The sequence below is a fragment of the Zonotrichia leucophrys genome, chromosome 4 (assembly GCF_028769735.1).
Source record: "Zonotrichia leucophrys gambelii isolate GWCS_2022_RI chromosome 4, RI_Zleu_2.0, whole genome shotgun sequence".
In the NCBI taxonomy this organism is placed as follows: domain Eukaryota; kingdom Metazoa; phylum Chordata; class Aves; order Passeriformes; family Passerellidae; genus Zonotrichia; species Zonotrichia leucophrys.
In genome coordinates this window covers 9,554,891-9,581,199 of record NC_088173.1, presented here as the reverse complement: position 1 = coordinate 9,581,199, position 26,309 = coordinate 9,554,891, and the positions used below count along the sequence as shown (strand labels likewise).

The window sequence follows — 26,309 nt, the reverse complement described above, 5'->3', positions numbered from 1 at the left end:
ATGTGCTTGAATGAGCTGCAGTACAGTGTGTCAGTTGTTCTTGGACTTGAGTCTGTCAGGACTATCTACAAGGTGTTAAAGTGCACAGTAATGCGAGCTCTGCAAGGAATTTCTGTCAAGACAAAGGAGTTGTGCCAAGAGGACCAAAAGATTTGCCGAACAAGCACTGCTCATGTTGATTGCAGATTGTTTTTTCTAGTGTTAGCAAATACTGTAAATACCGTACAGGATAATCCATAACTGCTGCAGTTTTCATTAGTGCCTGTTTCTCTTACCGTTAAAATGATGAGCTGTTGATGAATAGCAGCTGAGCGTTAGTGACTATCCAGAATCTAAGATATGTTTGATAGAAGAAAAGCAAACTGGGATAAGCAAACGTGGGTCTCAGTTCAAAGTTTCTGGAAACCTTTGTGCTTATTTTGCAGTGGGGATAGTAGAAGTGGTGGAGAGGAGGTTTTTTCTCTGCAGATCACTAACCAGAGGGGAATTTGTTTCTGTCCTCTTTCAGAAATCGAGGCCAAGGAAGCTTGTGACTGGCTGCGGGCTGCTGGGTTCCCACAGTATGCGCAGCTTTATGAAGGTAGGCACCTGAACTCAATCCTCCTCCAGCAGCTTTTGGACAATAAGATGGAATATTGTCCAACAATTATATGGACAATTTATGGATGGAATATTATCACAACAGTGAATGTGATTCAGGGGCACTACTGAAGTTCCAGTACATGAGATGACTTTTAGGGACTGGGCTGCTCTCTGCCACCCACCACACACATAGATGTACCAAACCCAATGAGACTCTGAAACACACAGGAGTTTTGAATTTGTTTCACGTTTCTGTTTTAGTCTGAATCTTCCGAACATCATCATAGAACAAATGTAAAGGTTACCACAGTGGTATGTTCCCTCTGGTTAAGACAGAGAGGAACAGTCAGCCACTGCTGCAAGCCCAGTCCTGGAGAAATACAAAAGCTGTGTGCAGCTCCACTGGCCAGCTCTCCTAAGGGAACAGTAGTAGGAAATTCTGCATATGCATGGATATGTCTATTTGCCTCATGTTTCCCGAGTCCTGTGTGTTTAGTCAGAATGGTTTGAGTTGAAGTTAGGCATAGGCTTACCATGAAGGGAAAAAGAACATGCAAGCTGTGGTTGTGCAGATGCTCCTCAGAGGAGTGGCTGCCTCCTGCAGTCACTTGTCCTTCTCTGGGATACATTCATTTTGTGTCTCTGCTTTTACAAGGCTTTGCTCAATGAGAACTGTTTTCTTCAGTGTCTCTCCAACCTACTAGAAACCTGCAGGTTTGGCATACATTCTTATGTACTGATGCAGAGTAGCATATAGAAGTTTGTTTTAAAAGTATGACGTGCTTTTTATATATTTATATTATTTTTCAGAATTTTCCCCCACACTACTTTAAATTACTTTCACTACAGTGAAATTATTATGCACTCTTTATTGCCTCTTCATTTCTACGAAGCAAACTCCAGCTGCTGCTTGTAAGAACGAGCATAGAAAGTTCATTATTACAGTGAATAACTGCTGAAAATTACAGCAAATGCTGAGCTGACCTTCTTGAAAAATGATCTTGTTTAGCTTTGATTTGCAGCTGCATTTGCAATATGAGATGATAATAGCACTTTCAAAAGCTGCACTTGGCAAAACTTTTCTTTGCCTGTTCAGAAATTAAATTTCCTTTTATTTTTTCTTTCCTTCTTTTTTTTCTATGCTAATGGAGATGCCAAGATTTTCTTGGTATATGGAGCTGGAACTGTACTTCCAGTTTTTGTTACAACTGAGACAAAACTCTCAGCTGAATAGGTGGGCTTGTGGGTTTCTTATAATGCTGAGACATAAATCCCCTAATAAATTACTTGCATTCAGAAAACAGGTCCTACTTGTGTAGGACCATTGCCCTACCTAGAGATTCTAAACCTACATGAAGTTTCTGTTGTGAAAGCATGTCCTGCCTAACATCAAAAGGACCACAGAGGTGAGAGAGAAGGAGTGAGAGCAAGGCCAGTCATACCCATTGAAAGGACAGCTGTCCTTACTGAAAAACAATATACCATTGTCCTTTGCAAGCCCCCCTGGCAGCAGCAACAACAAAGCCAGCAATAGCATAGATTAAGCATTAAAAAAAGGGTCTTATGCAGACTATCAGCTTCTTTCAAGTCACCTCTCTCACTTAAGTTCTCACACGTTCTCTTGTGGACATTTTAAGATAGGACTATGCCAGTGGAAAAACTTACATCAGCACTGCTGAGAAACACAGGATGAATGTGCTCCCTCTCTATACTTGCATTTTCTACTTAAAACAGTGAAGGGGAGGCCTGTGAAGAAGGCTTTGTACTATACCAATTGGGTACAGTACAACAGTTATGAGAAGTTGCCTATATGGAGTGTTCCAACGCAGTGTACATTTAATATGGGAGATTAATCAGTGAACCTTTGCCATTTGCTTTGCTAAAACTGCAGTTTTCTGTAGAAAATATAGAATTTCTAGCATTTTGCAGAATATGTTATAATGTGTATTTCTGAGACAGTTGTGGAAGCTGTGGATAGCCTGTCCCTGAAAGTGTTCAAAGCAAGGTTGGGTGGGTCTTAGAGAAACCTGGCCTAGTGGAAGGTGTCACTCTCCATAGCAGGAGGCTTGGAAGTGGTAGACTTTAAGGTTGTTCCAACCCAAACCATTGTATGATGCTATGAAAATAAGGACATAAAATTCATTGCTGTTGCTATAGAAAATGAATTAATTTCATAAAATTCATAGAGTTCATTTTCTGTTAGAAAATACCTTTCTAGAAATTAATATCAGTTATTTTCCTCATTTCAGTTCATTCTTCCTATTCTATAGAAATTTAAAAATTCACAGACAATTACTTGGATCAGGGAAATTGTGTGCAACTGCAGCAGTCTGCTCATAGATTGACCTTGTATTTCTGTGCGCCCTGAAGAACCACCAGCAGCTTTGGGTGGGAGTTTTAGCTGTGCAAGGAATGCCAGATCAGGACCTGTATGACAGTCAGGAATCTGTGGAGTACAGTAAATGATATATATGTGTTTGCTGCTTCAGAGCTGTAGTAAATTTTCAGCTCTCTGCCAACATTGTTTCCTCCCCCTCACTCTCCCAGTTGTTTACCTAAATAATCTCCTAAGGAAAGGAGGCAGTATGGTGTCCAGGCAGCTTGGCTTGCTTCACTTCAAGCCATATCTCATTAATGAAACAGTGTCAAACTTAAATAGCTTGATTAACGGCTAAGGAGATTCAAGGCTTTTTTTTTTCATTCTTTCACAGAGTTTTGGCATTTACTGGCCTTTTTTCTTCATGTGAGATATTAGTATTTTGATGGAGATTGCATATTTATTTTAAATAAATCTGTCCTGAATTAGTTTATACTTCTGATATCTGATAGGGAAGCTTGCATTTGCCTTTTTCCATCTCCCATTGTTTCATCTCTGCTTTAATAATTTTTCCTGCATTCTGTGTATAAACTCTTGGTTATCAAGGCTGCATGTCAAAACTTTGTAGATGAAAAGGAAGCACCTCTGGCATTAGAGGTGATAGCATGTGTTTACCTAAGCACCAATCACTGGCTTATTGATGAGCTCAGCTGCAGGCAGCTGAGCAGTTGTTTGAAATAACAGGTCACTGGGAGTAAGCCTCACTTTGGTTTTTGATCTGTTTCTCTTCCTGCAGATCTCCTTTTTCCAATTGACATTGCTCTAGTCAAGAGAGAGCATGACTTTCTGGACAGAGATGCTATTGAGGCGTTATGCAGGTAGGTGAATAAAAATCACGCTGCATTTTGAAACAAACCCTTCCTGTGTAATAGAAAGCACCTGGGAAAAGAACAACCAAAAAAAGCACACAAAAGTATGTGGTTTTCATTAAAATACCTTATTGGTTTAAGTAATGTTTGGGGATCTTATTTAAAAGAAAGTTGGGAGGAGAGTGGCAGGAATCTTTGTGAAAGGGATTTCACAGGCATTTTTTTTATTACTCGCCTTTCTTTGCTCTTTCCTAATTCCCAAGTTGGGCATGTGAAAGCAGAGCTGTGCTGGCTGTAGCCATCAGCACGTACAACTGCAGCACCAGTTCCCACACAGGAACTGGGTTTGGGAAGCAATATCAGCAAAGCAATGCTTTGCACTCCATCACTCTCCTTTCTTACCTTGGTGGACAGCTGTGCATACAAACAAAATGCTGTGTGTATAAACAAAGAGCTCTATATACAAACCCTCATGCTGGCCTCAGTGCATTGCCCTGTAACCTGGGTATGGCTGAAAGGGATAATGTAAGGGAATCTCTTAGTTTATCACTACTCCAAAGACAGCTCTGCCCTCGGCCACATGCTCACATTAACCCATCTTTGTTCTTCATGGGCTCCTTCCACAAACCAGTTCAACTGGCTCACCCCACAGAAAGGGTCTTGATAGTCCTTTTCTGGGTTAGTAAATAAAATCAGTAAAAAAACATAATGAAGTTCACAGTAGGTGTGAAAAATGGGGCAGGACCCCACAGCCAGAAGGAGAAGGGATAGATAGAGAAAAAGAGGGAGCAAGTGTGTGGCAGGGTGTTTTTACAGAACTACATCCTCAGCATTACCAGTTTGGTCTTAAGAGCAATCACAATGGCCTCATCTGACATCATCTAACATTAATGCATCCATCAGTTACCTCCTCTAGTGCAAGTCCACAATCTTAAATGGCAAATGAGAAAAAGCCTTAACTTCTCATATCTCCTCTTGCCTAGAAATAAGTGCAGGTTTATGGCTCTGTCCTTCAGTATGGCAGCCTTCCAAACTGCCTGCAAAATGAATGCTTTTGGATACTGCATGCATGGTGTGTGCAACTCTAAATGTCAGTAATTCTAATGAATTACAAAACCCTTTTAAGAACAGCTTTAAGTTTATAGTGTTCTCATGCCATCACTGCCATACTTGGAAGGGAAAGAGAGGGACTGGAATTTAAAGTTCTTCAGAAATATTTACAGGATTTTCAAACTAAGAAAACAGATTTGTTGTCAGTCATTAGGAGGGAGAAAATCTCATTAATGTTAAATTCATGCAAGGTGTGCCTTCCTCAAATGTGGAACACCTATTCCATCGATATTTAAATATGATGTGTTGGTCTACTTATTTGTGTGCTCTGGAACTTGTGAAGTCATTGAACAGAAAGCACAGCAATGCAAATAAATGCTGATTCCCAGAAGCATGGTCTTACCTCGCCAGGAAAACAAAACACAGTCAGGCCAGCATATTTTGCTTTTGGTGCTCTCCTCCAAGAATACTTTTTAGCCTGGGAGTAATTAATTATACAAGGGAAAAAATGTAGTGGATTGTTTCTCAGTGATGAAAATAGCAACACGCACTCCATATCTCTATGAGACAAAGATTTTAAAGGTTGAACTGTATCATTCTGAAGCCTGTGGCTTGTATGTCAGAATTATCTTTTACAAAATAACTTTAAAACTGACACTGAAGTATATCCAGAATCATTCAGATCCCACCTCAAAATAAAATTGAAGTAATTTAATTAACCATCTCAGATGTCTGAATTTGGCCTTTTACCGTGTGTGTTAGCCAAAAGCAGTTCATTATCACAACATTTCCACCTTTGGATTTTTTTTTCCACACCTCCGTGTTTAATTTTGCAAAGCTCATTAAAAACTGTGGAGAAGCACATAGTTTGGAATGCTGCCTTTCTGCCTGCAGTCTGGGTTTATTTTGACTCATGCCGCAGTCAGTGTGTAAACAGTAAAGGGGTTTACTCAGTAAAGGCTTTGAGCAGTTTCACAACTGTAAGTCTATCGCTGTTTCTTGACTGAAAATCAGAATACTTTAGGAGTTATTTGCGCTTTCAGCACAGAGCTAAGTGAACATTGTACACAGTGGATGGTAACAAAATAGTAAGAGGTCTGTGTTGAGATTCTGCTTTTCTGTGTAATAGCCACTGTCTCCCAGAAGTTCTAATTACTTTATTCTGATAACTGTATGTGAAACAATTGTTTTAAAAACACTGTAGAAATCACAGTGGCAGGGATTTCTTCTTTAGATTTGAAGCACTTTAAATGATAGCTTACAACTGAACAGCATTGTTAATTATTATTTAATAATAATATTAATGTAAGCAGGAAAATTAAGTTAACTTTAACCCACCCCATTATGTTTTTTAAGGAATATTTTCAAGTGAAAAGTGGGTTGAGACTTGAACTACAGAGATAGTGTATGGCACTCAGTAAGAGATGGTTAAGAGATGTCATTTAGTGATCTTACCATTAAATGGATGGTTAAAAATGTAAGAGGGATGACTGTATTTTAATTTTCTTAGATGCTTTCGTTAGTGACCGTGCAAACCAGTGCTGGCCTTTGTTTCATAAAACGTTATGTAGATTAATGACTGGGAATTTATCTCCAGTGGATAACTGGATGCATCATGTGCTGATGAAACTAAGTACTGAAACATGCTTATCCTAGAGGTTGTTGCTAAGTACAAAATACATAGCAAGCCATGATGGAAATCCTTTTAAATCTCCTTATGCATGGCTAGGAATCTGTTTCACTATATATGCAAGAGGTTTCTTAAATCTTTTATCATCAGGACTCATCCACAAAATTGGTTATAATGCATTCAGTGTTTGTATCATTTGGTCTGTGGAGAGCTGACCTCTTTGCAGAAGAACATGAGACAAAGCCCAGGAGCCAAAGTAGAGGCCATCCACTGAGACAAGAAGGCCATTGTATAACAGTTTGTTACATGTATAATGGAGCTGGACTTTATCAGTGGAATTATGAATTTAAGTCCGTCAAGAAAATATTTTAAACTTTAAAGGTAGAAGATACAGTTCCTCAAATTCAAAATCGTAATTTAAAACACATAAATCCAGTATTCTTCATTGCTACTACTTTATTTGGGCGCATGGGGTGAGAGCTTCTGTTAATGAGAATATAATTAATTATCTGGTGTTATACCAAACATAGAACTGACTAGTACCTAGTTTAAAAAAGACTTCACATCATAAACCCACATTTTAATTTAGAAGTTAGCTGTTCACACTACAGTTTTTCATAGTGAGTGTCCTGTTCAGGCTGCCTCTCTTTAGAGAAGTTCCAGCTAAACTAGTTTGGCATTTCTGAGAAGACTAATAAAAATGCGTCATTTGCTCATTTCTGAGAGAAGCTCCAGTGCCCCATGTTTTGGGTGTAGCAGGAGGTTCAGGGCTGATATGGACTGACTTGGGGTCTAGGACAGAGAGGCAGGTCCTGCTGCCTTGGTCACCCTCAGGAGGAAGGGGTTTGCACAGCTGGGGTGAAAGAGAATGAGAACTGAGGTAGGAGTCCGTGGAGAGTGAAGAAGAGTGATGTCTTGGAGATAGAATGCTCCATGGGAGTAAGATGACATCTGGATGTGAAGATGTGTAGATAGGGCTGACTCAAAGACATTTCTCTAAATGATGGGAAAGAACATTATCTTGTCATCCAGACAGTCATCTAGAGAGTGGCCAGGGTAGGAGGCATAGCTGGAATGGAGACTGAGCCGGCCAGGCAGTGAAGTGGCTGTGACTGCTGTCTGCAGCAATCCTGCCCCATCCCTCCATCTCCCGTCTGCTCTTCAGGAAGGTGTCACTGGGACAGGTTTGGGCAGAGTAAGATGGACCTAAAGAATGAGGCAGGTCTGCTGACTGTCAGGAAGGAAATGATAAGTGAACTTATACCTGGGAGTGGAGTTAACAAAGGAGAAGGTCCAGACCCAGAAGAGGAAACTGTGGTTTATTAACTACTATCAATTTGATGAGAAGATCTGTAGAAAATGGAAATATGCTTATAGGTTTAAAAGGTATTGCAAATGTATGTGAAGGTTAATGACAGTTGTACAGGTAAATCTCATCCTCGCAAACCAAGCTGTAAGCTTAGATTTTAAGACACACTAATGTGTTTGGAAGGCAGTTTTGCATATTGTACTGTATTTTCAGTGGTGTGTAGTTCAAGGACCTTGGCATTCCTGAATTTGAGCAGAAGTTGAAGCAGGATGTGTGATGTATGTAATGGAAGTTGCAGGCTTGATGCAATTGCTGCAGAACATTTAAAGTTTAAAAAGGAAACTGGTTTTGAGATGCATCCATGTCAAATATGTAACAGAGACTTTATTTGCCTCATTGCTATTGAATTTAACCTCACTCATTGGAGGTTACTTTATCTTGCCTTTGTACTAATTTTTGTGAGGTATGTGCCAGGAATTTTTTTTTAAATACCCTCTGTGAAAATAAAGGTCTTTGCTCTACCCTTTCCCACCTATTTCAGGGGTTTTAGTTGAGTAGGAGAGAAGTCTGGGGATGTAATCTTTGTGAAATTAGAGATTGTCTTCATTAGTGGTCAGACAGGCTGGAGCTAGATAAAGCCTGATCCAGGGATTCAGTGGTAACTTCTCTCTGCATAAGTCAAAGGTTGCAACACTGTGAAATTTGTAAATTATTACACAACATAGAACTGAAACCAGTTTAATATTTCCTGGTCTCGAGGTCCAGGACTTTGAGAGGAGAATGTGTTTATAGCGGAGAGGGAGGCAGCTTTCTGATTCTTGTGTGGCCTCTTGAAAAAAACCAAACAGTTTTGTGTCTAGCATGTAGACGGGACATTCACCCTTCACCCGCACCATAAATACAATTCCTCTGAAATCACTGGACTTGTGCATGTACCCACCAGCTGCAGCCTGCAGGACTGAGCCTTTTGCCTTCCAAATTCAGAGCAAAGATGAAATCTGGATAAAAAGGAGAGATCTGGATAACTTTTCTAACCTGCCACTGCCCTGCTATTTGACCCATGGCAATTCTTCCTGTTTCTCTTCTTCTCTGCTGTGTTGTGGCTGGGTCTAATTATAGATCAAACTGCCTTTTCTTTTTTGCTTCATGACCTGCAGCGAAAGCATCAGTAGCAGCTTTCCCATTTTCTTTGATGGCTTCAGGATCAAGCCCTGTGTAAATACCATCTGCAGCCAATCCTGTGCATAAAAGGCAAGGGAAAAGAGAAGAAACTAATAATTCTCCTTGTGCACACATTTTCTACATTCAAGTACAAGTTTCATGAATCTAAGAAAATGAATTTGAGGCACTAGGGCATGTCAGCATTTCTTTTCTTTTTTAGTTTTTCAAAACTGCAGATACAGGCTCTTCTTTGCACTTCGCTCAAATGAATTTGTATGTGAAAATTACACAACTTCCTTTGGAATGAATTAGGCTTTTTAAAGCTCAGCTTTGCTTCTGTTGAATTTGGGCTGTGGTCCAGTGTAATGAAAGGGGCAGCCCTACTTCTGTGCCTCCTCCCTGCACACACTGCTCTTCATGCAGCTCAGCGTACTGACCCAGGGGAAATTCAACTCCAAGAAATATTGAAAGATTGGTTTTCAGCTCAGTTAGTGTCCTCGTCCAACCCACAGTAAAGCCTCATGAGCAGAAGTATTGACACAGGGCTAAACTATCATTTCCATGAAGCTGCTGCTTCAGCTTTTCTGCCTTCTGCATTGTGCCCAGCCTATTTCTTCCTTTTGCCTTGCCATAGCACTGGCAGTTCCCTAACCACACTTTACCAGCACAGATTTTAGTTGGACCGTGTCCTTGGAACAGTTCTTGGGAAGGTGGAGAAGGGCAGGAGACCATGGCAGACTGCACTTAACTGAGCCTAACCTGCCTTGGAGCTGTGTCACAAACAGCACCAGCTTTTGCTGTGCTTAAATTGCTTGTGCTCAGTCCTGCACTCTGAGTGACTGGAGAAGAGAGGAGAAGAAAGATAATTTTTTTTGTTGTTTTAGGGATACCTACCAGATGACCAGATTAGCTCACTGAGGAATAGAGGAATGCTCATATATATTCATACAGTACTTCAAGATATGTATCAGACTGCTGTCACATTTTACAGAGAGGCTGGTTAGCTATTGCTGCTACAGCAACTTTTTTTTTTTATATTTTTGTTTAAATTTTATTTTTGTTTAAATTTTAGTCTTTCCAGAAAATATTTTTATATATGATAGAAACTTTCAGTTTAGGAAGCAGAAATTTGGTCTGTGTTCTGGTTGAGTTTTTTTTTTTTTAAGCTGACAAGTGGTCCCAGGACTGTATTGAAAATAACCATTGTTCAAAAGAAAAATAGACATCTAGTAAGTGCAAAATAAGTTTTCATCTGGGAAGTTTCAGCTTATAAAGTACAATTTTAAAGCAGCATGCTTTTTTAATGTAGTCTCATGTTTACAGTGTCAAACTGGAAGACTTTTCTGTTATTTTTAGTCTGTCAAGGTTGAATGTTTCAGGGTTCAGATGTCTGCTATTTAGAACAAATGTAATGATTACAATTTGTAGGATGTGATGTACTTCTCAATTTAGTCCAAGTTTCCATTAACTTCTCTTTACTTGGGTTCAGGTAATTGTGACAAATAGTCGTCCTTCTCTCCCTCTGAAGTTAGAGTACAGCCAAATGTAATGGGTTAATAGTTAAGTAAATTAGGGCTCTAATTGAAACTCTGCTTGTGGCTATTTGTATGCAGAGCAGTTTGGGAACAGCCTTCACAAAAGCTTTGAACTGGAATAGCCTATGTCAAAACACTGGAGTATTCTGTTAATATGGTTTCCTTTGCTCTTTGCAGGCGCTTAAACACTTTAAACAAATGTGCAGTGATGAAGCTAGAAATTAGTCCCCACAGGAAAAGGGTAAGTTCATTTAATTCTTCTTATTAATTCTTAATTCTTATTACAGCATTATGTGTTAATAAAACTAAAAAAAAAAAAAACAACTTCTAGCAGATTGTTTAGATTTGGTTTAGGATTACACCTGGCAAGGACACAGCAAAAAGTAAAAATTCTGCTTACATCTTTTTTTGTGTTCTCACTGAGTGAAAAGTGCAAGGCTTGGTAGTGGGTAAAGGTTGTCTAGCAAACTTTTCCCTGGGATGCTGCTTCAAGTGTGAAAGGCACTGGACTTCTCTGCCAGTGAGGTTGTTGGTGTTGATGCCTATTGCCTGCACTCCGGCAGGATTTTATGGAGTAGGCTTGATGGCCACAGTGAGCTGACCTTAATGTTACACCATCATCATGGACATCATCTTCAGTTTTGGTTCTCTGCCATCTCCTTGGAGTTGTATTATTTTATTATGATGTAGACGGGATCAGTTGGACTGTGTTTGGCCTGCGAAGGAAAGGATTGGGCACGTTGGTTCCTTTCCAGTATATTTTCAGAACACAACAGCTACCTTTTTAGAAAGTTTACATGTTTCCAGGGAGCTCAGCAGGAATTAAGTGTTTCCTGAATCTTCAGGATTCCTGTGGAGCAGAGTGAGAAGTAAGAGAGCATCCACTGTAATTTCAGTAAGGTAGTACCAACTTGCTAATAAGGCACCACTCAATAGCTGTCTTAAAACTATGTGTGTGTCCTAGGATGGATCAGTAATTGATACCGTCCCCTGGGATATGACAACTGCAGATAAAGATGGCTGAGTTAAGGCAATACAATGCTGCCCTACCCCTAACAAGAATGCATACAAATGCTCTGAGGTTGTTTACCAGGAATTAATCCCCTCTTTCCCTATCTGTTTGAGGTATGTTGGAAAGAGCATCCAAGCTCCAGAAGATAACACTCTGAGGCAGCATATGTAGGAACTCCTTAAAAGTAGGGGTAGACAGCTGGATTGCTGTTTATGACCACCAGAAGATTTCTCATCCTTTTTCCTGGACCTTGTTAACAGTGGAATGATCAGTGTTGATATTAGAGGTCAGACCAGACCTGACTTCAGGTCCAAACCTCAGATCTTCCAGAGTCTGGATTTTAGCTTTTGTTTCAGTCCTTCCTGAATTTCATTCACCACCCATGTTCTGGCAGATAGACTTGGGGCCTATTCCCTTTTGTTATCGATGTCAATAAAATCAATACTTAGCTTTTAAAGCTTTTTGACACTAGGGGAGAATTCTGCTGACAGAAACATGTTGCTTTGTTTCCACTGACTTCTTTGCAAATAAAAATTACTTCTTTTTTTCTTCCAATCAAGCTCATTCACCCCCAAACCATCGTTATTATTCACTGGCAGTTTCAGATTACTTTTTTCCTGCTGAAAACTTTAATAAGTAAGCCAGAATTCTTGGGTTTTCATCTGAGTTGTAGACAGAAGTAGTTTGCAATAGTTGGGAGGCAAAGACATTGATGCTTGCTCTGTGTCTCATGTGTATTTGGTCATAAAAAATAAATACAGTATTTCACTTATTTTCCTGAGCCGATGAAATGTCCTATAAAAAGAAAAAAGTAAAAGTAGGAGATAATCAGGATCTGAAGTATGCATACATAAACTACTTGAAATATGAATAATTTACTTGTTTTTCAGAGAATGAATGTTTGTAGTCCTGGCACACAAATAGTTACATTTTGGGGCATGCATATGTGTTTGTTTTTAAATAAAAGCAAGTTAAATAAATGAAGTGAAATTCATAGAGCTGGGTTGCAATTAGTGTTTCTTACTCTAAACACCAAAGATTATTTTGTGGTTTCATGGTGTCATATTAAAATATCTTCATTGGTTTTATTCCTCCAACGTGAAACTTTCCATATATTTGGATGACCAAATAGGTCAGGATCATTCCCTTTCAGTATTTAGATGAAAAGATTGTAGGCGTAATTGATGTATATGTAATTGTACTCTAAGCATTACTCATACATCAAACATGTTATTTACAATTTACTTACGTGCTACACTGTCAGTGAGCTCTTGCTGCTCACTATCTACGAGTGTTAAAGTTTGCCTGAAGCTAGACTGAAGCAGAGAATTCACAGAACATTCTTAAAATGTTAGCTGCTAGCCTGTAGGAGGAAGAGTGGACCAGGTAAGAGCCTGGAGCCATCACACTCTAGCAGTGCAGGAGCTTCTTGTGCTGTCTCATTAGTCACAGTGAGGAGGCTATTCGGAGTTCCCAAATGGGTAAGGAGTTAAGCCACTAAAATTCAGAATGTATGAGAAACATCCCGTAATTGCAAAGAGGAGTATAAACATATAGCCACTATCAACAAAGTGTAGCTTTGGAGAGAGTCCAGAGGGACCCCAACCCCTGACTGACTCCAGTTTAAAATGTTATGCATGCCAGGAATTTCCATTGATGTGAGGGCTATCCGCTGTGACCAATTAATTAAGTCTATGTATGCTAGGGTTTTTTAAAATAGAACAATTTAAAGTAGATTTTATTGTTTGTTTCTTTTTATGAACAGTATATCTTTTGCATTTAAAAACAGTTAAAATATATTGCCTGTACCATGTTATCTTTTCCCGTGACAGGCTTTATGGCCTAATCTTCCTCTCCCTGAAGTAAGAGACTGTTTTCACTTAAAATTCAGTGAGAACAAGGTCATGCTTAAAGCATTTTAGTGGACATTGTATTTAAATTCAACCGCCTTTGCTGTTTGAGTAGTTTGCAAACAATGCTTTCATGGTTCTTCTTTGCAGAGTGAAGATTCAGATGAAGATGAACCTTGTGCAATAAGTGGCAAGTGGACTTTTCAGAGGGACAGCAAGAGGTGGTCGAGGCTTGAAGAGTTTGACGTCTTCCCTCCAAAGCCAGACTTGGATATCCCGTCCCCAGAAGCCCCTCACCTGACGAACGCGGCAAGCCGGGAGAGCGTGCTCACAGACCTCAGCGAGCGCCAGGAGGTGGCTTCTATTCTGAGCATCAGCAGCACCAGCAGCCACCAGCCAACCCTGCAGAGCGAGGCGTCTACCACCAGGACAAACTCGGTGGTGAGCGTCTGTTCATCCAGCAATTTTGTAGCCAACGATGACTCATTCAGCAGCCTGCCCTCGCCCAGGGAGCTGAATAGCTTCAGCTTCAACACAAAAGCCAACGAGAAGAATGCCAAGTCCAAAACAAAGAGCCTGCTGAAGAGAATGGAGAGTCTTAAAATCAAGAGTTCTCACCATGGCAAGAGCAAAGCTCCTTCAAAGCTTGGCCTGATTATTAGCGGGCCAATCCTGCAGGAGGGCATGGATGAAGATAAACTGAAACAACTTAACTGCGTGGAGATTTCCACCCTCAACGGCAATCACATCAACTTCCCTATGGTACGAAAGAGGAGCGTCTCCAATTCCACCCAGACCAGCAGCAGCAGTAGTCAGTCTGAGACAAGCAGTGCTGTCAGCACGCCCAGTCCTGTCACACGAACACGCAGCCTCAGTGCCTACAATAAAAGGGTGGGCATGTACCTGGAAGGCTTTGACCCCTTCAATCAGTCAACATTCAGCGATGTGATGGAGCAGAACTTCAAGAACCGGGGCAGTTTTGCAGAAGACACCGTGTTTTTTATCCCTGAGGATCATAAGCCTGGCACTTTTCCCAAAGCGCTCTCCAATGGCAACTTCTCCCCTACAGAAAACAGCACCTCTGTGAACTGGAGGACTGGGAGTTTCCATGGACACGGCCATCTCACCCTCCAGAGGGAGAACAGTGGCGACAGCTCCAAAGAGCTGGGCATGGGGAAAAGACGCAACTCCTCCAGCTCAATGAGCAGCCGCCTGAGTATTTACGACAATGTGCCAGGTTCAATCCTGTATTCCAGTACAAGTGACCTGGCCGACCTCGAAAATGAAGATATATTCCCAGAACTAGACGACATCCTATACCATGTCAAAGGGATGCAGAGAATAGTGAACCAGTGGTCAGAGAAGTTCTCTGATGAAGGGGATTCTGACTCGGCACTCGACTCCATCTCCCCATGTCCTTCCTCTCCAAAGCAGATTCACCTTGATGTAGATAATGATCGAAGAACACCAAGTGACCTCGACAGTACAGGGAATTCACTGAATGAAACGGAAGAGCCCACAGGGATCCAGGACAGGAGAGACTCTGGGGTTGGTGCATCGCTGACACGTTCCAGCAGGTGAGATCACAAGCGTTAGGACTTGGGGTGGCATGGGGATGTCCCCTCCAGCCCAAGCAGCTCTATAGTAGCTGCACCACACTTACTTTAGGAGCAGTAGAAGCTGTGGTTGTTCAAGCACACGTGTGCTGTTCCATTGTTTCCCAAAACCATTATGGGCAAGAGAAATATTTGGGCAAGACTTTGTTGTTCCTACAACTCATAGCTGTATGTTTGTAGGTTCAGCCTGAGTTGTCATTGAAAAAACAAGGTTAGCACAGTTTTGGGGCACAATAATCCTTCAAACTGAAATGGTACATGGGAGGGAAGGGCCATCAAGTAGGATTAAACACTTTTTAAGCTGGCTAGGAGAACCAAGAGTAAGTATGTTCTGGTTTGTGTCAGTGTGTAGTAAAAGCCTTGACTTTTAGACTGTTTCAAAAAATTGCATTTTTCAGTAGCAGGCTCTTTGTAATAGCATACTAGGGTACTAAATCTGTGGGGGAAAATGAGGCTTGATAACTTTCTCTTGATCACTGTAGCACAGCGGGAGACTGGGGGAGTTCCAGTGGCCCCCAGATTCTGCTGGGAGTTTTACCATGACTGTATTTTGCATTGTGAGTAGAGCAAGGATTTTAATTCTTTCTAGCTTTGTTTCCAGTTTTCTTTTAAAAGTAATCCAAATCATTTAGTCATGTACAGCTGTCTGTATAAACTTATTGGGACTTATAGAAGCACAGAGTTCCTATTTGATATGTCTTAAAAATTCATGCAGTCTTTTCTTAATTGAGATTTTTGATTCCTGCTGCCCTAATACGGAAAGGACTTTGGGAGAAGGGCATTGGAGCCCTTGGAGGATATCTGCTAGGGCAAAGGTTGTGTAGCCAGCACTGAGCTGTGGGTCAGCTCAGAGTGCACATTCCCATGTGAATCACCTGCCCGTGCTGCCTCACGCCAGGTGAGGCAGAGACGCTGCTGGCTGACGCCTGTGAAATCTCACAAGAATGCAGCCGCCAAGGGCAGGGATCTCAGCAGTGCATTTGCATTAATTCCTGCACGTGTCTTACAGAGGCATTTCAGTAACCTGCCCTTTCCCTGTCTCCCATCTTCTCCACAGGCACAAGCTAAGGTGGCACAGCTTCCAGAGCTCCCACCGGCCCAGCCTCAGCTCGGCATCGCTGCAGATCAACTGCCAGTCCGTGGCACAGATGAACCTGCTGCAGAAGTACTCTCTCCTGAAGCTGACAGCTCTGCTGGAGAAGTACACACCTTCCAACAAGCATGGTTTCAGCTGGTAAGGACACAGTGCTGTGTATAGAGAGCCCGACTGTGCCAGCATGACAGTTGTGCCTGTCCCAGGCAACGTTTGGAAAGATGTAATGCGTCCGTCCAATCCCTCTTTTTCCATATTTGCACTTCTTCCTCCAGCCTGTGCTGACAGTGATTTATGGTTTCCTAAGATGGGGCTAAAATCACTAACTCTCTACGTAAGTGTAATTGTATTAGGCTTCAGAGATGTGTTTATGGGGACATGGGAGAGAACCAAAGCAATGAAATACAGACGAGCTTTCAGATTAAGATGTTCAGGATCTATAGCAAAAGAAGGACCACTTGTTTATTGACGCAGTTAGCAAGCAGTGGCACAAATTGCAACCAATCTTAATAGGCTCGCTTTTCTTCAGTTATTCTTAAATATTTGCATTATTTTGTTTACATAATTATGTAATTAAATAATGTAAATTTCTCTTAATTCTGGTATCTAGTGGTAATAGCCAAAATTTTGTTTTCTCTTTTTAAGGCACTATAAATCAATTAGCAAAAGAGATGGAGAGAAGAAAGGTTGGGAGAACCATGGAGGTTTTTTTTGTAGGCAGCAATTTCTGGTGTGGCCAGGTGTTTGTAACCCAGTTGAATATTTTTTTTTCAGAAGAATGAAATAGAAAGCTCTTTTATTATTATATCTACTGCCTGTGTAACCTTCAGGATGCAAGGGACGCAAATAAAATTTTTCTTGTCCCTACCACAGGCCAGCCTCCTCCCTTCCCCAGGAGTCATAGAGAGTATTTAGCTTCAGCATCAAAGTACCTCCTGTTCAAAGGCTGTTATTATGTCAGTCTTTCTAAATACAGAAGTTGTTTGTTCTGAAAGACAGAAATAAGTATTGACCAGTTATCCCTGCATGCTTCAGATTCTCAGTGGAGATCGCAATGTGTTTTTTCACATTCCATTGGCATGTTTTTTGACAAAGCAAGTATTATTCATACATGTATCAATAATGCCCTAAACTTAACTATATTGCAATACAAATTGGGCTGTTTTACTGCGTAACAGATTAGTCAGCTGTAAATCCAATGCACTGTTTTTATAGCTGTACTGTAGGTTGAAATATTAAATGTCTCCCTGTTTTCAGTGCTACTGTGTCCTATTAGTTGTTACAGTGGACATTAGTTTTCCTCCCTGTTTAGGAAAATGACCTCAATATTTTCACATTTTAGTGCCTTTTTTTTTCCCCTTTATAAAACCAATACTCTGGGGGACACTGGGGTAAATCATTCCTTTGTGTTTAGTAACTTTTTCCTTGGAGTCATAAGCAGATGGAAAGGCCTCTCAAAGAAACTGGAGTGGGAGGTGGGGGTAACAAAAGTCACTGGCTGACAAGGAGGGGGGTCCCTCAAAGGGGTTGTTTATAGAGCTGAAGTTTTTAGCTGACAAACTCAAATGTATTACATCAGTTTCCTGCTGTTCTGCACACTGGTGGGTGGTGGACCCAGTTTGAGGACTTTGCAGAACAAGTAGTTGACATACAAAAGCTCATTGTTCAAATGCCCATCTTTCCTGAAACCTAAAGAAGCAGTGTTATAAGGGGTCACTGACCACAAGATTTATTTTGACTCTTTTGCAATTCAATCTGGCCCCTGCAGTTTTACCCTGTAGCTTTCGTCCTCCTAATATTGATGGAGTAGCACCACATTAATACTTAGAGGCAGCATTCTGCCCCAAATGTCAAGCCTTTCTCTTAGAGAAACTCTTGTTTTCTTTCCCCTCACCCTTTCCAGCCCTGAGTGGATTAACTAATTTATATTGTCACTATTGTTCGTGTTACTAAAAGTGTTTCACTTATTTTCACTTACCTTCCAAATTACTGGAAAATACAGAAGATAAATAATCAACAGACGTTTAATTTAATGTGTCATTCCCTTTGCTTAAATAGGGCAGTACCAAAGTTTATGAAGAGAATAAAGGTGCCAGATTATAAAGACCGAAATGTGTTTGGAGTACCCCTGCAAGTGAACGTGCAGCGCACGGGGCAGCCTCTGCCCCAGAGCATCCAGCAAGCCATGCGGTACCTCCGCAACCACTGCCTGGATCAGGTGGGTTTGTTGTTCTCTTGTTCCACGTGCATGCCCCACCCAAAGCCCAGCTTTCCCTTCCTTTTTATTGTTCATGCGTCAGACTGAAAAAAGTGGACTCAAAACAGGACAAAATAGATAATTAATGCATGGAAAGATTTCCACAAAATTAGAGCCCATGTGTAAGAAGCTAAAGAGCATGCTTACATTCCAGCTTTTCTAGATTCCTTATAAATTTATTTACTTTTATATGTGTGTTTAGGTTGGACTGTTTAGGAAATCTGGAGTGAAGTCAAGAATTCAGGCTTTGCGTCAGATGAATGAGAGTTCCGCAGACAGTGTCAACTACGAAGGCCAGTCTGCCTATGATGTAGCAGACATGTTAAAGCAATTCTTCCGTGATCTCCCTGAGCCTCTCATGACCAACAAACTCTCCGAGACCTTCTTACAGATATACCAGTGTAAGTAGTGAGATTCTGCAGCAGACAACAAGTGGTCATTTGTGTAGCAAAGGTGGAACTCTGTAACACTGCTATCCTGGGCACTACACGTGTTTCTTATGTCCATCTTTGCCCTTCTCCAGTAACTGTTACAGTTCAGGCCGCCTCTAAGGAATGGATTTTTTGTATTGTAGTTTTATAAAAATTTATACTATAAGTTCTTTTAATTTCACCTTTCTCTCTAGTTCATGAACAAATATAAATCCTTCATCACCTGCTCTAAATTTTCTTCTCTTCTTTGAGCATGCTTGATATTATGGTTTGAAAATAAGCCACATCTAATGTGGCTGAGTAAACATGCAGAACAAACACTATATGAGCAGAGTTTGGGGCTTTTGAGGCAAAGCTACCAAAAATTTTTACTCTCTTATAGTTCATTTTCTGCTATCCTTCCCCTCAGCTGTTTGAAAACAACCTCTAAGTGGTAAGCTTTTCTGTTATTGACTTGTAGCTACTTTGCAGATAAGTATCATAAAGTTTTCAGAGTAAATCACATAACAAATGGAGTTTATTAATACTTGTGAAAAGAAATAAATACCAAAAGGTTGCAGGAATTTCTGTCAGAGCTCCATAGGTGGAGATGATGTTTTAAAATATCATACAGACCATTTTTTCAGTGCAAGCATTTTTGTGTGTATGTTTCGATTCCCAAACATGTTTATGGAGAAAATTAATCAGACTCTCCACTTCCATGCATATTAAGCAGCAGCTCTGTGGGTTTAGAGCCAAAAAAAGTTTGACAGAGCATTGCAGAGTTTCTATTCCTTTCCTTTTGCAGGTGGTAGGTCTGAGGAATTCCCAGAGGTGGTCGGGAAGTATTATCTCTGTGTAAAGCAATGAGCCTTAAAACAGCTGTAAATTTTGCTTCCCTGCAAAGGGAAAATTTTCCCTTTGCTTTGGTGCTATGCACCAGGCTGCACGCTGGAATGCACGTGGCTTAAATGTGCTTTGAGCTGATTGAGAGGAGAGCATGGAAAACAGTGGATTTTTGCTTAAAACTGCTTTCTAAACTCACTGCTAGCCTTAAAAAGTTGCTGAAGCCCAAAGCAAATACCAATTAAGTATCTGAGTAGGCACCATGTGTATTATGAGAGACGCAGTGAGGGTGGTAGGCTGCTAATGATGATATAAATGCTCCAGGACTCAGACTCTGATGTTGTCTTCAGAGGTGGCTTATTGGAAATCCCTTTATAAGAAGCAGATCTGGTCTGGGTTATTTCATTTTCCCTTTCAAGTTTGGAGGAGAAAGCTTTATATAAAGAGACATCAAATCTTTCCAATGGCTGTTTGTTGTTGGTAACCAAGGAGCTGTTTAATGGTATGGGGCTTCACAGCGTGGACTTGCTTTTTCCACCGCATGACTTTGAATGATCTGCTCAATAAAGTAACCCTCTCTGTTCTGTAAAGCAGTTTCTGGATGTTTTATGACATCACTGTTGAAAAGGTTTGCTAGCTAATTTATTTAATTTACCTATTCTAAAATGCATTCATGTTTTAAATTTCTTTGCAAGCAAAAGAACTTCTAAATTGGCTGGACTATGTTTGCTCATTCCCTGCCTGAATCCAGGCTTCTGTCCTTTTAGTGCATCTGCGGGAGCATGTAGCTGCTGAAGGTAAATCTAAAATTAACTCTGGCCTAGGCACAGCTTCTTGCTTGCATTTCTTGTGAGGCAGGAAATAGCTGAGGGTAGTTAAACCAGTGGGTTAAAAAACATTCCTTCATGTTTCCTACAAATGGTATGCATCCTGAAGGAAATCACTTCAAACTCGAGTCAAATATTTGAAGCTGGAGTTTGCTTTGGGATGTATTCATGCTGTGTGTGTGGAAAATCAATGGGCTGATGAGAGAATTGCTAATATTATGCAGATGTGCCAAAGGATCAGCGTCTCCAGGCTATCAAGGCTGCCATTATGCTTTTACCTGACGAGAACAGGGAGGTCCTCCAGATTCTTCTCTATTTCCTGAGTGATGTCACGGCTGCAGTGAAGGAAAACCAGATGACACCAACAAACCTGGCTGTCTGCTTAGCACCTTCCCTCTTCCACTTGAACACTCTCAAAAGAGAGAATTCTTCCCCAAGGTACGTTTTTGGGAGCAGTCAGACTGCTGCTGGTCCCACAGCACGGCTGGCAGCGATGGGCAGCAGGCACAGTCTGGGATTGATCCTGCCAGCTGTGAGCACCGCAGAGAGCACCGGCTGTAGAACAGTTATGGGAGCTTACCTTTTGTAGGGGATTTGTTAAATTATAAACAAGCTCATAAGAAGGGAAAAAAATGTGGGTGGGGGGAGGGGTTTCCAAAGAAAAGGCTTAGAAAGAGTAGCAAGAGAAGTTGGCAATGCCATGCCAATGTTTGGTACCAGGCAGCACTGCTCTAAATCACCAGCAGATGTGGGAATCATACTGTTTTCTTCCCAAACACGTCTCTTGCTCTGCAACAAATAACTGGATTTGTGTATGTGTGTGCTCTTTTCCCCTGTGAAGGGTGATGCAAAGGAAACCAAGCCTGGGCAAACCCGATCAAAAGGACCTAAATGAAAATCTGGCTGCAACCCAAGGGCTGGCTCATATGATTGCTGAATGCAAGAAACTCTTTCAGGTAAAACACCTGTTTACAAAATTGATGGCTAGAATATTGATTAAGATGTCTTAGAACTGCTGTAAAATGAAAAGCTAGGGATGGCTCTTTATTTTAATGATGTTTAACACATGATAAATAGCTTTTTAAAAACCTTTGCTTCCTGATCTCTGTGCATACATGAATTACAAGTGGTGCCAGAAGGGAAGAGAGTTGTTTTGTTGGCACTGGTGCTCTCATGTCAGGAGGCAGTTGTGGGGTTTGGCACATTTTTGCTGCATCCAAGCTGCATTTGGAATACATTTTCAAATTTTTACTGTGCAGCCATGAGGGTCTGTGGACCTCAGCTCTAATTACAAAGCAAGAAGCTATTTCCAGGAATTGCAGTGCTCATTTTGTACTTAAATTCCCGAGAGTTAGCAAGACAGGCCACAAAAGCATCCTGGAATGTAACACTGTCAAACCATAGGTTGAAGGATCTGTAGAAACTAAAGCATGCTCCCTCTAGGGCCTGTGATGGAGAACCAGACAAGTGGAGTCCTGGTTTTCCTCACTGTCATCAAATCTTTTCAGAGCCCTCAGCTGAAGACGTGCCTGTCTCTTTTCTTGCATCTGACAGTGTTCCCTTCTTCCTTCAGTTTGCAGATTAAACGGTGCTGTGGGAATGAATCTAGTTGTGTAGTAAAGGGGATACTCCACAGAATAGAATAAGACACCCCATAAAAGAGAGACTAATTTGAGTTAAATCAAAGTCACAAACTTAATTTTGGCATTTCTTCATATTGAGTGCTTAACCTGACACAAACACATCCCATCACTTACAAAACTAACACACACACATCCCGGTGGCTACTGAGCTGCTAGACTAACACAGTGATCTGGGGAGAGAGCTGCAAGAGGATGATTTCACCCTTGTCACCCCTCAGATACCAGAGGAAATGAGCAGGGGTCGGAACTCGTACACGGAGCAGGACCTGCGTCCCCTCACCCTGGAGGAGCTCCGGGGCAGCAGCAGCAACACGGAGCCCTCTGACTACCACTGCTACCTCCAGGACTGCGTGGATGACTTGCTCAAGGAGATGAAGGAGAAGTTTAAAGGCTGGGTCAGCTGCTCCACATCAGAGCAAGCAGAGCTGGCATACAAGAAGGTATGCTCCCTGCCACTCACACCACAGCTTTGGGTTTTAGCTCACTTGTGACGCAGGATATTACAGAAGGTTCAGTACACATCTTTACTTTGTAGATAGATACTAGAAAAAAGGTCTTGATCTTGTGATGCAGTTGCACACCATATAGAAGCACTATGTCTTTCAGCAGTAGTTTGCCAACATACACTGATTTGTGTTCTTCTGTTTATCCCGCCCAAGAATGTTCACTATTGTATTTACACACCTTCACTCACATATGCAAAGCCTTAACCAGCTGGGTCACTATGCAGACAGTAAGAAAGAAATTTCTCATCTCTGATCTTGTACAGCTCAGAACTACCAGATGGAGAAGTGTTTCAATAAGATTCGTAAAAATAAACTTGAAAAATAAAGTGTAAGAAAGAGTAAAATTAAGGACTCTGCTACTTTTCCCCAGGTGTGTGAAGGTCCCCCACTCCGATTATGGAAAACTACCATTGAAATCTCAGCTACACCAGAGGATGTTTTAAATCGTTTACTTAAAGAGCAGCATCTTTGGGATGAAGATCTTATAGAGTCGAAAGTAATCGAGCCTTTGGATAGCCAGACTGATATATACCAGTATGTCCAGAACAGCATGGCGCCTCAGCCAGCCAGGGACTTCGTAGTCTTAAGGTGAGACATTCCTGTGTTTATATCCTACACATATGGCAACCTTGCTTATTTCTTTATCATATCAGCTAAACTGGTAAACATCTATTTGTGCCTAATTTGAATTCCTATTAGATGCTTGTGTTGCTGTTTGTCAAATGAAAGATTTTTGGTTTTCTTCTTTTTTTCTTAGGACATGGAGGACAAACTTCCCCAAAGGAGCCTGTGTGCTTCTAGCAACCTCAGTGGACCACGACCGGGCTCCTGTGGCAGGTGTTAGAGTCAATGTGCTCCTGTCGAGGTATCTGATTGAGCCCTGCGGGTCAGGAAAATCCAAACTTACCTACATGTGCAGAATTGATTTAAGGTAGGAAATTCCATTCAGTCCTTTGTATAGTTGTATAGTTCTCTTGTATAGTTTCAGTGTGGTCAGTGGAAAACTTGGACAGTTCAACAGATGTTAGCCTGGCTAGTAGTGCACCCTTCCCAAAGGCAATCACACAGGTCTCTGAGGTGTCAGAAAGCTGACTTCAATGCCCAGCTGGCAGCAGTAGTTTGTTGCATTAGAAGCCTCCAGTATGTGCTCTACTACCACTATTGGTATGCAACCCCACCCTTTCCTCTAACAGTCATATTAGATGCAAGGACATGTTAATTTTAATACTAAGCTAGTAAAGAGAACCAGGTTGTCACAAAACTTTCCATAACTTTTCCTTACTGTGGCAAACTTGTTTGTGGGCAAATCTATATACTACTAGGGTTGCACTGTGCACTAAGGAGATTTCCTAGTCAGACATTTAACCAGGTAGATACAGATTTGATTGTGACTAAGAAAATGCGTACAAAGTCACTGGTACCTTCCTCATCATTCCTTTTTCCTCCACCCAACAGGGGCCACATGCCAGACTGGTACACCAAGTCTTTCGGACACTTGTGCGCATCAGAAGTTGTTAAGATACGAGACTCTTTCAGTCAGCAGAGTCCTGAGAGCAAGGAAGTAAAATCCAGGTGACTACTGAAGAGGAACAGCCATGCGCCCCCCACCTCAGCAACATAGACATTTCCCAAAACTGAGACTTGCACGCTGCAGACCAGACCTGTGTTCCACCTGCAAGCCGTGTCGTGGAGGGATGGCAGCGTGAGAGCTTGACTGTGAGCATTACTATAGGACTGTGGCCATACCATACACTTTAAAGCTGCTTCCTGTCTGTGTAAGGTCTATAGTGTAGGCCTCGACTGGAATACATAGGAGAACTGTGCAAAAAATAAAAATCTAAAAAAAAAAAGTATATAATTCCTATTAGATGGTTTGAGTTGCTTCTGAGAAGCAAATTTCTTTAAATGCAAAATATATTATGAAATATGGTGAAGGCTCATCATTCCCATGTGAAATACTTAGCTTTATGTACATACTCATGTCATTTTATTTGTAGTGCATTGAGGGACTGGTGTATCCACTGGAATAGTTGGTACTCTTCAATGTGTTCTCACTGAGATAAGCAGAGAAAGGTTTGCACAGAGATTAAAGTGTGAATGAGTGTGTTGATGGTTGAAAGGATAGAAGAAGTTGAATTTGAAATGTGTCTGGTACACTGATAGGCAACCAGAATGGATTTTAGTATGCTGGATACAGTTCAACCTAGAATGGGACTCCCCTGTGGACCAGGAGTAGCCATCCTTCGAATGTGCTAGTTCTGCCTTTTGCTCAGCTCTAAACTTGTTGAAAACCCTAAGCAGATGTTACAATAGGCTTGCTTCAGCTGCTGTCCACTCCTTATCCAGATGATCTTTTAGGAGTGATGAGCAATTCTATAGCAAATTTAACTAAATACACTTTTGAGCAACGTAGCAGCTTAGAAATGAAATGTCTGCAATGGTGAGGAAAGCCAATAACATCAGTTGTTAAAAAACAAAATTGTCCATTACTTTTACTTCTACCTGCGTTATCTATAGGTGTTTTAATGAGCTTTTATATATTTTATTGTATTCTAATGGCTCAAGAGGAAAAAAGTCAACACTGGAGTTGTGGTGCCAGGAGGTGGCAGGACTCCTGCAGTAGCAGCTGGGGTGACTTGGCCAGAGAGAGTCACACAAACTCTTTCTCTTACTCGCTGCCCCTTTGCCTGTTTTCCTAAAAGCTGCATGTTAACATGAACAGAACCTGCATGTGAGCAGTTTGGAGGGTTATATTTGGAGGCAGAAATGAGGGTGCAGTTTTGTCTTCAGTTTTGTTGTGTTTTAAATCCTTTGGTATATTCTCCCCTTCTTGAGAATCAACTTACATGAGCTGTAGGAAGTTCTGAGGTCCTCTGGAAAGATGTCTTTCTGTAGGTTTTACTGTAAAGGTAAAGATTTGCTTTCAAGGTGCAGTATTAAGTGATAAATGTATTTTGTGGCTAGGGTATGAATGAGTTGCAAGATGGAATCTTGACTGAGACTTTTTTACCATTGTCAGTATTATTTTAAGCTTTTTTGAAGAAGATTTTTTTTATAAATGGCAAATAATGTAGTACTTCCTGTAACAATGTTCCTCATGAGTAGGAAAACCTTGTATATTATTCTACATCAAACACTTTTGAATTTGTAAAATTGTATGTTGTACATACCATTTTATTGTAAACATGTATACTTGCCCACAGTGTACTGTCAAACATAGATTAAGCATGATAAAGATTATTTAAAATATACCTGTATTTATACCTCAGATATTCTTTTTGGGTTTTTGTACCTCAAGTATGTTTTCTATTGTAAATGTGCTTTACATGAGTATGATCTACGCGAGAGAAAGGAAAATGTTTAACTTGCTATAGATGTCTGTACAGAATATACTCAATAAGTGCACTATTAAATGTTTAAAATTGGATATTCATAATGAGTTTTATTTTATTTTACATTGTTCTTTCCACTCTCATACCAAGAGGAGGAGGTGTTTTTCTTAATTCTAGCTCTTTACCTACTACAGCCAACAGCTGAGCCACCCCTGCCCTCTCCCAGGCTGATGTTTACAGTATTGTTAAAGGCAGGTACCAAAGTTTTCTCTCTTTCTTCAAAGTTTCTGGAGGAGAGGACATCACAATGACAGATAGCTGGACAGAAACATTGCCTATTCAATTGCTTCATACTTTTATAATAGTGAGAAGAAACCTCTGGTTTGCTGTGGTCTTGTAGAAAGGTATGCTTGAATTTAACAGGGTGGAAAGCAGGAAAGCAGCAGTATGCAATGCTGGAAAAT

General features: G+C 40.9%; 1 protein-coding gene across 2 annotated transcripts in view; it reads left to right on the top strand.

Annotated features, from left to right (window-relative positions):
• DLC1 (DLC1 Rho GTPase activating protein) overlaps positions 1-25,940 on the top strand; it is a 213,087-nt gene extending 187,147 nt beyond the window's left edge. For both annotated transcript variants that reach the window (XM_064710450.1, XM_064710451.1), the window contains 13 exons: positions 509-580; positions 3,696-3,777; positions 10,631-10,694; positions 13,466-14,892; positions 15,989-16,165; positions 18,083-18,242; positions 18,484-18,682; positions 20,589-20,802; positions 21,206-21,320; positions 22,226-22,447; positions 22,884-23,101; positions 23,271-23,444; positions 23,969-25,940. In XM_064710450.1, the coding sequence (XP_064566520.1) occupies positions 509-580; positions 3,696-3,777; positions 10,631-10,694; positions 13,466-14,892; positions 15,989-16,165; positions 18,083-18,242; positions 18,484-18,682; positions 20,589-20,802; positions 21,206-21,320; positions 22,226-22,447; positions 22,884-23,101; positions 23,271-23,444; positions 23,969-24,089 (3,245 nt within the window). In that variant the 3' untranslated portion in view covers positions 24,090-25,940. The remainder of the gene's footprint in view (positions 1-508; positions 581-3,695; positions 3,778-10,630; positions 10,695-13,465; positions 14,893-15,988; positions 16,166-18,082; positions 18,243-18,483; positions 18,683-20,588; positions 20,803-21,205; positions 21,321-22,225; positions 22,448-22,883; positions 23,102-23,270; positions 23,445-23,968) is intronic.
• Positions 25,941-26,309: the final 369 nt, after the last annotated feature.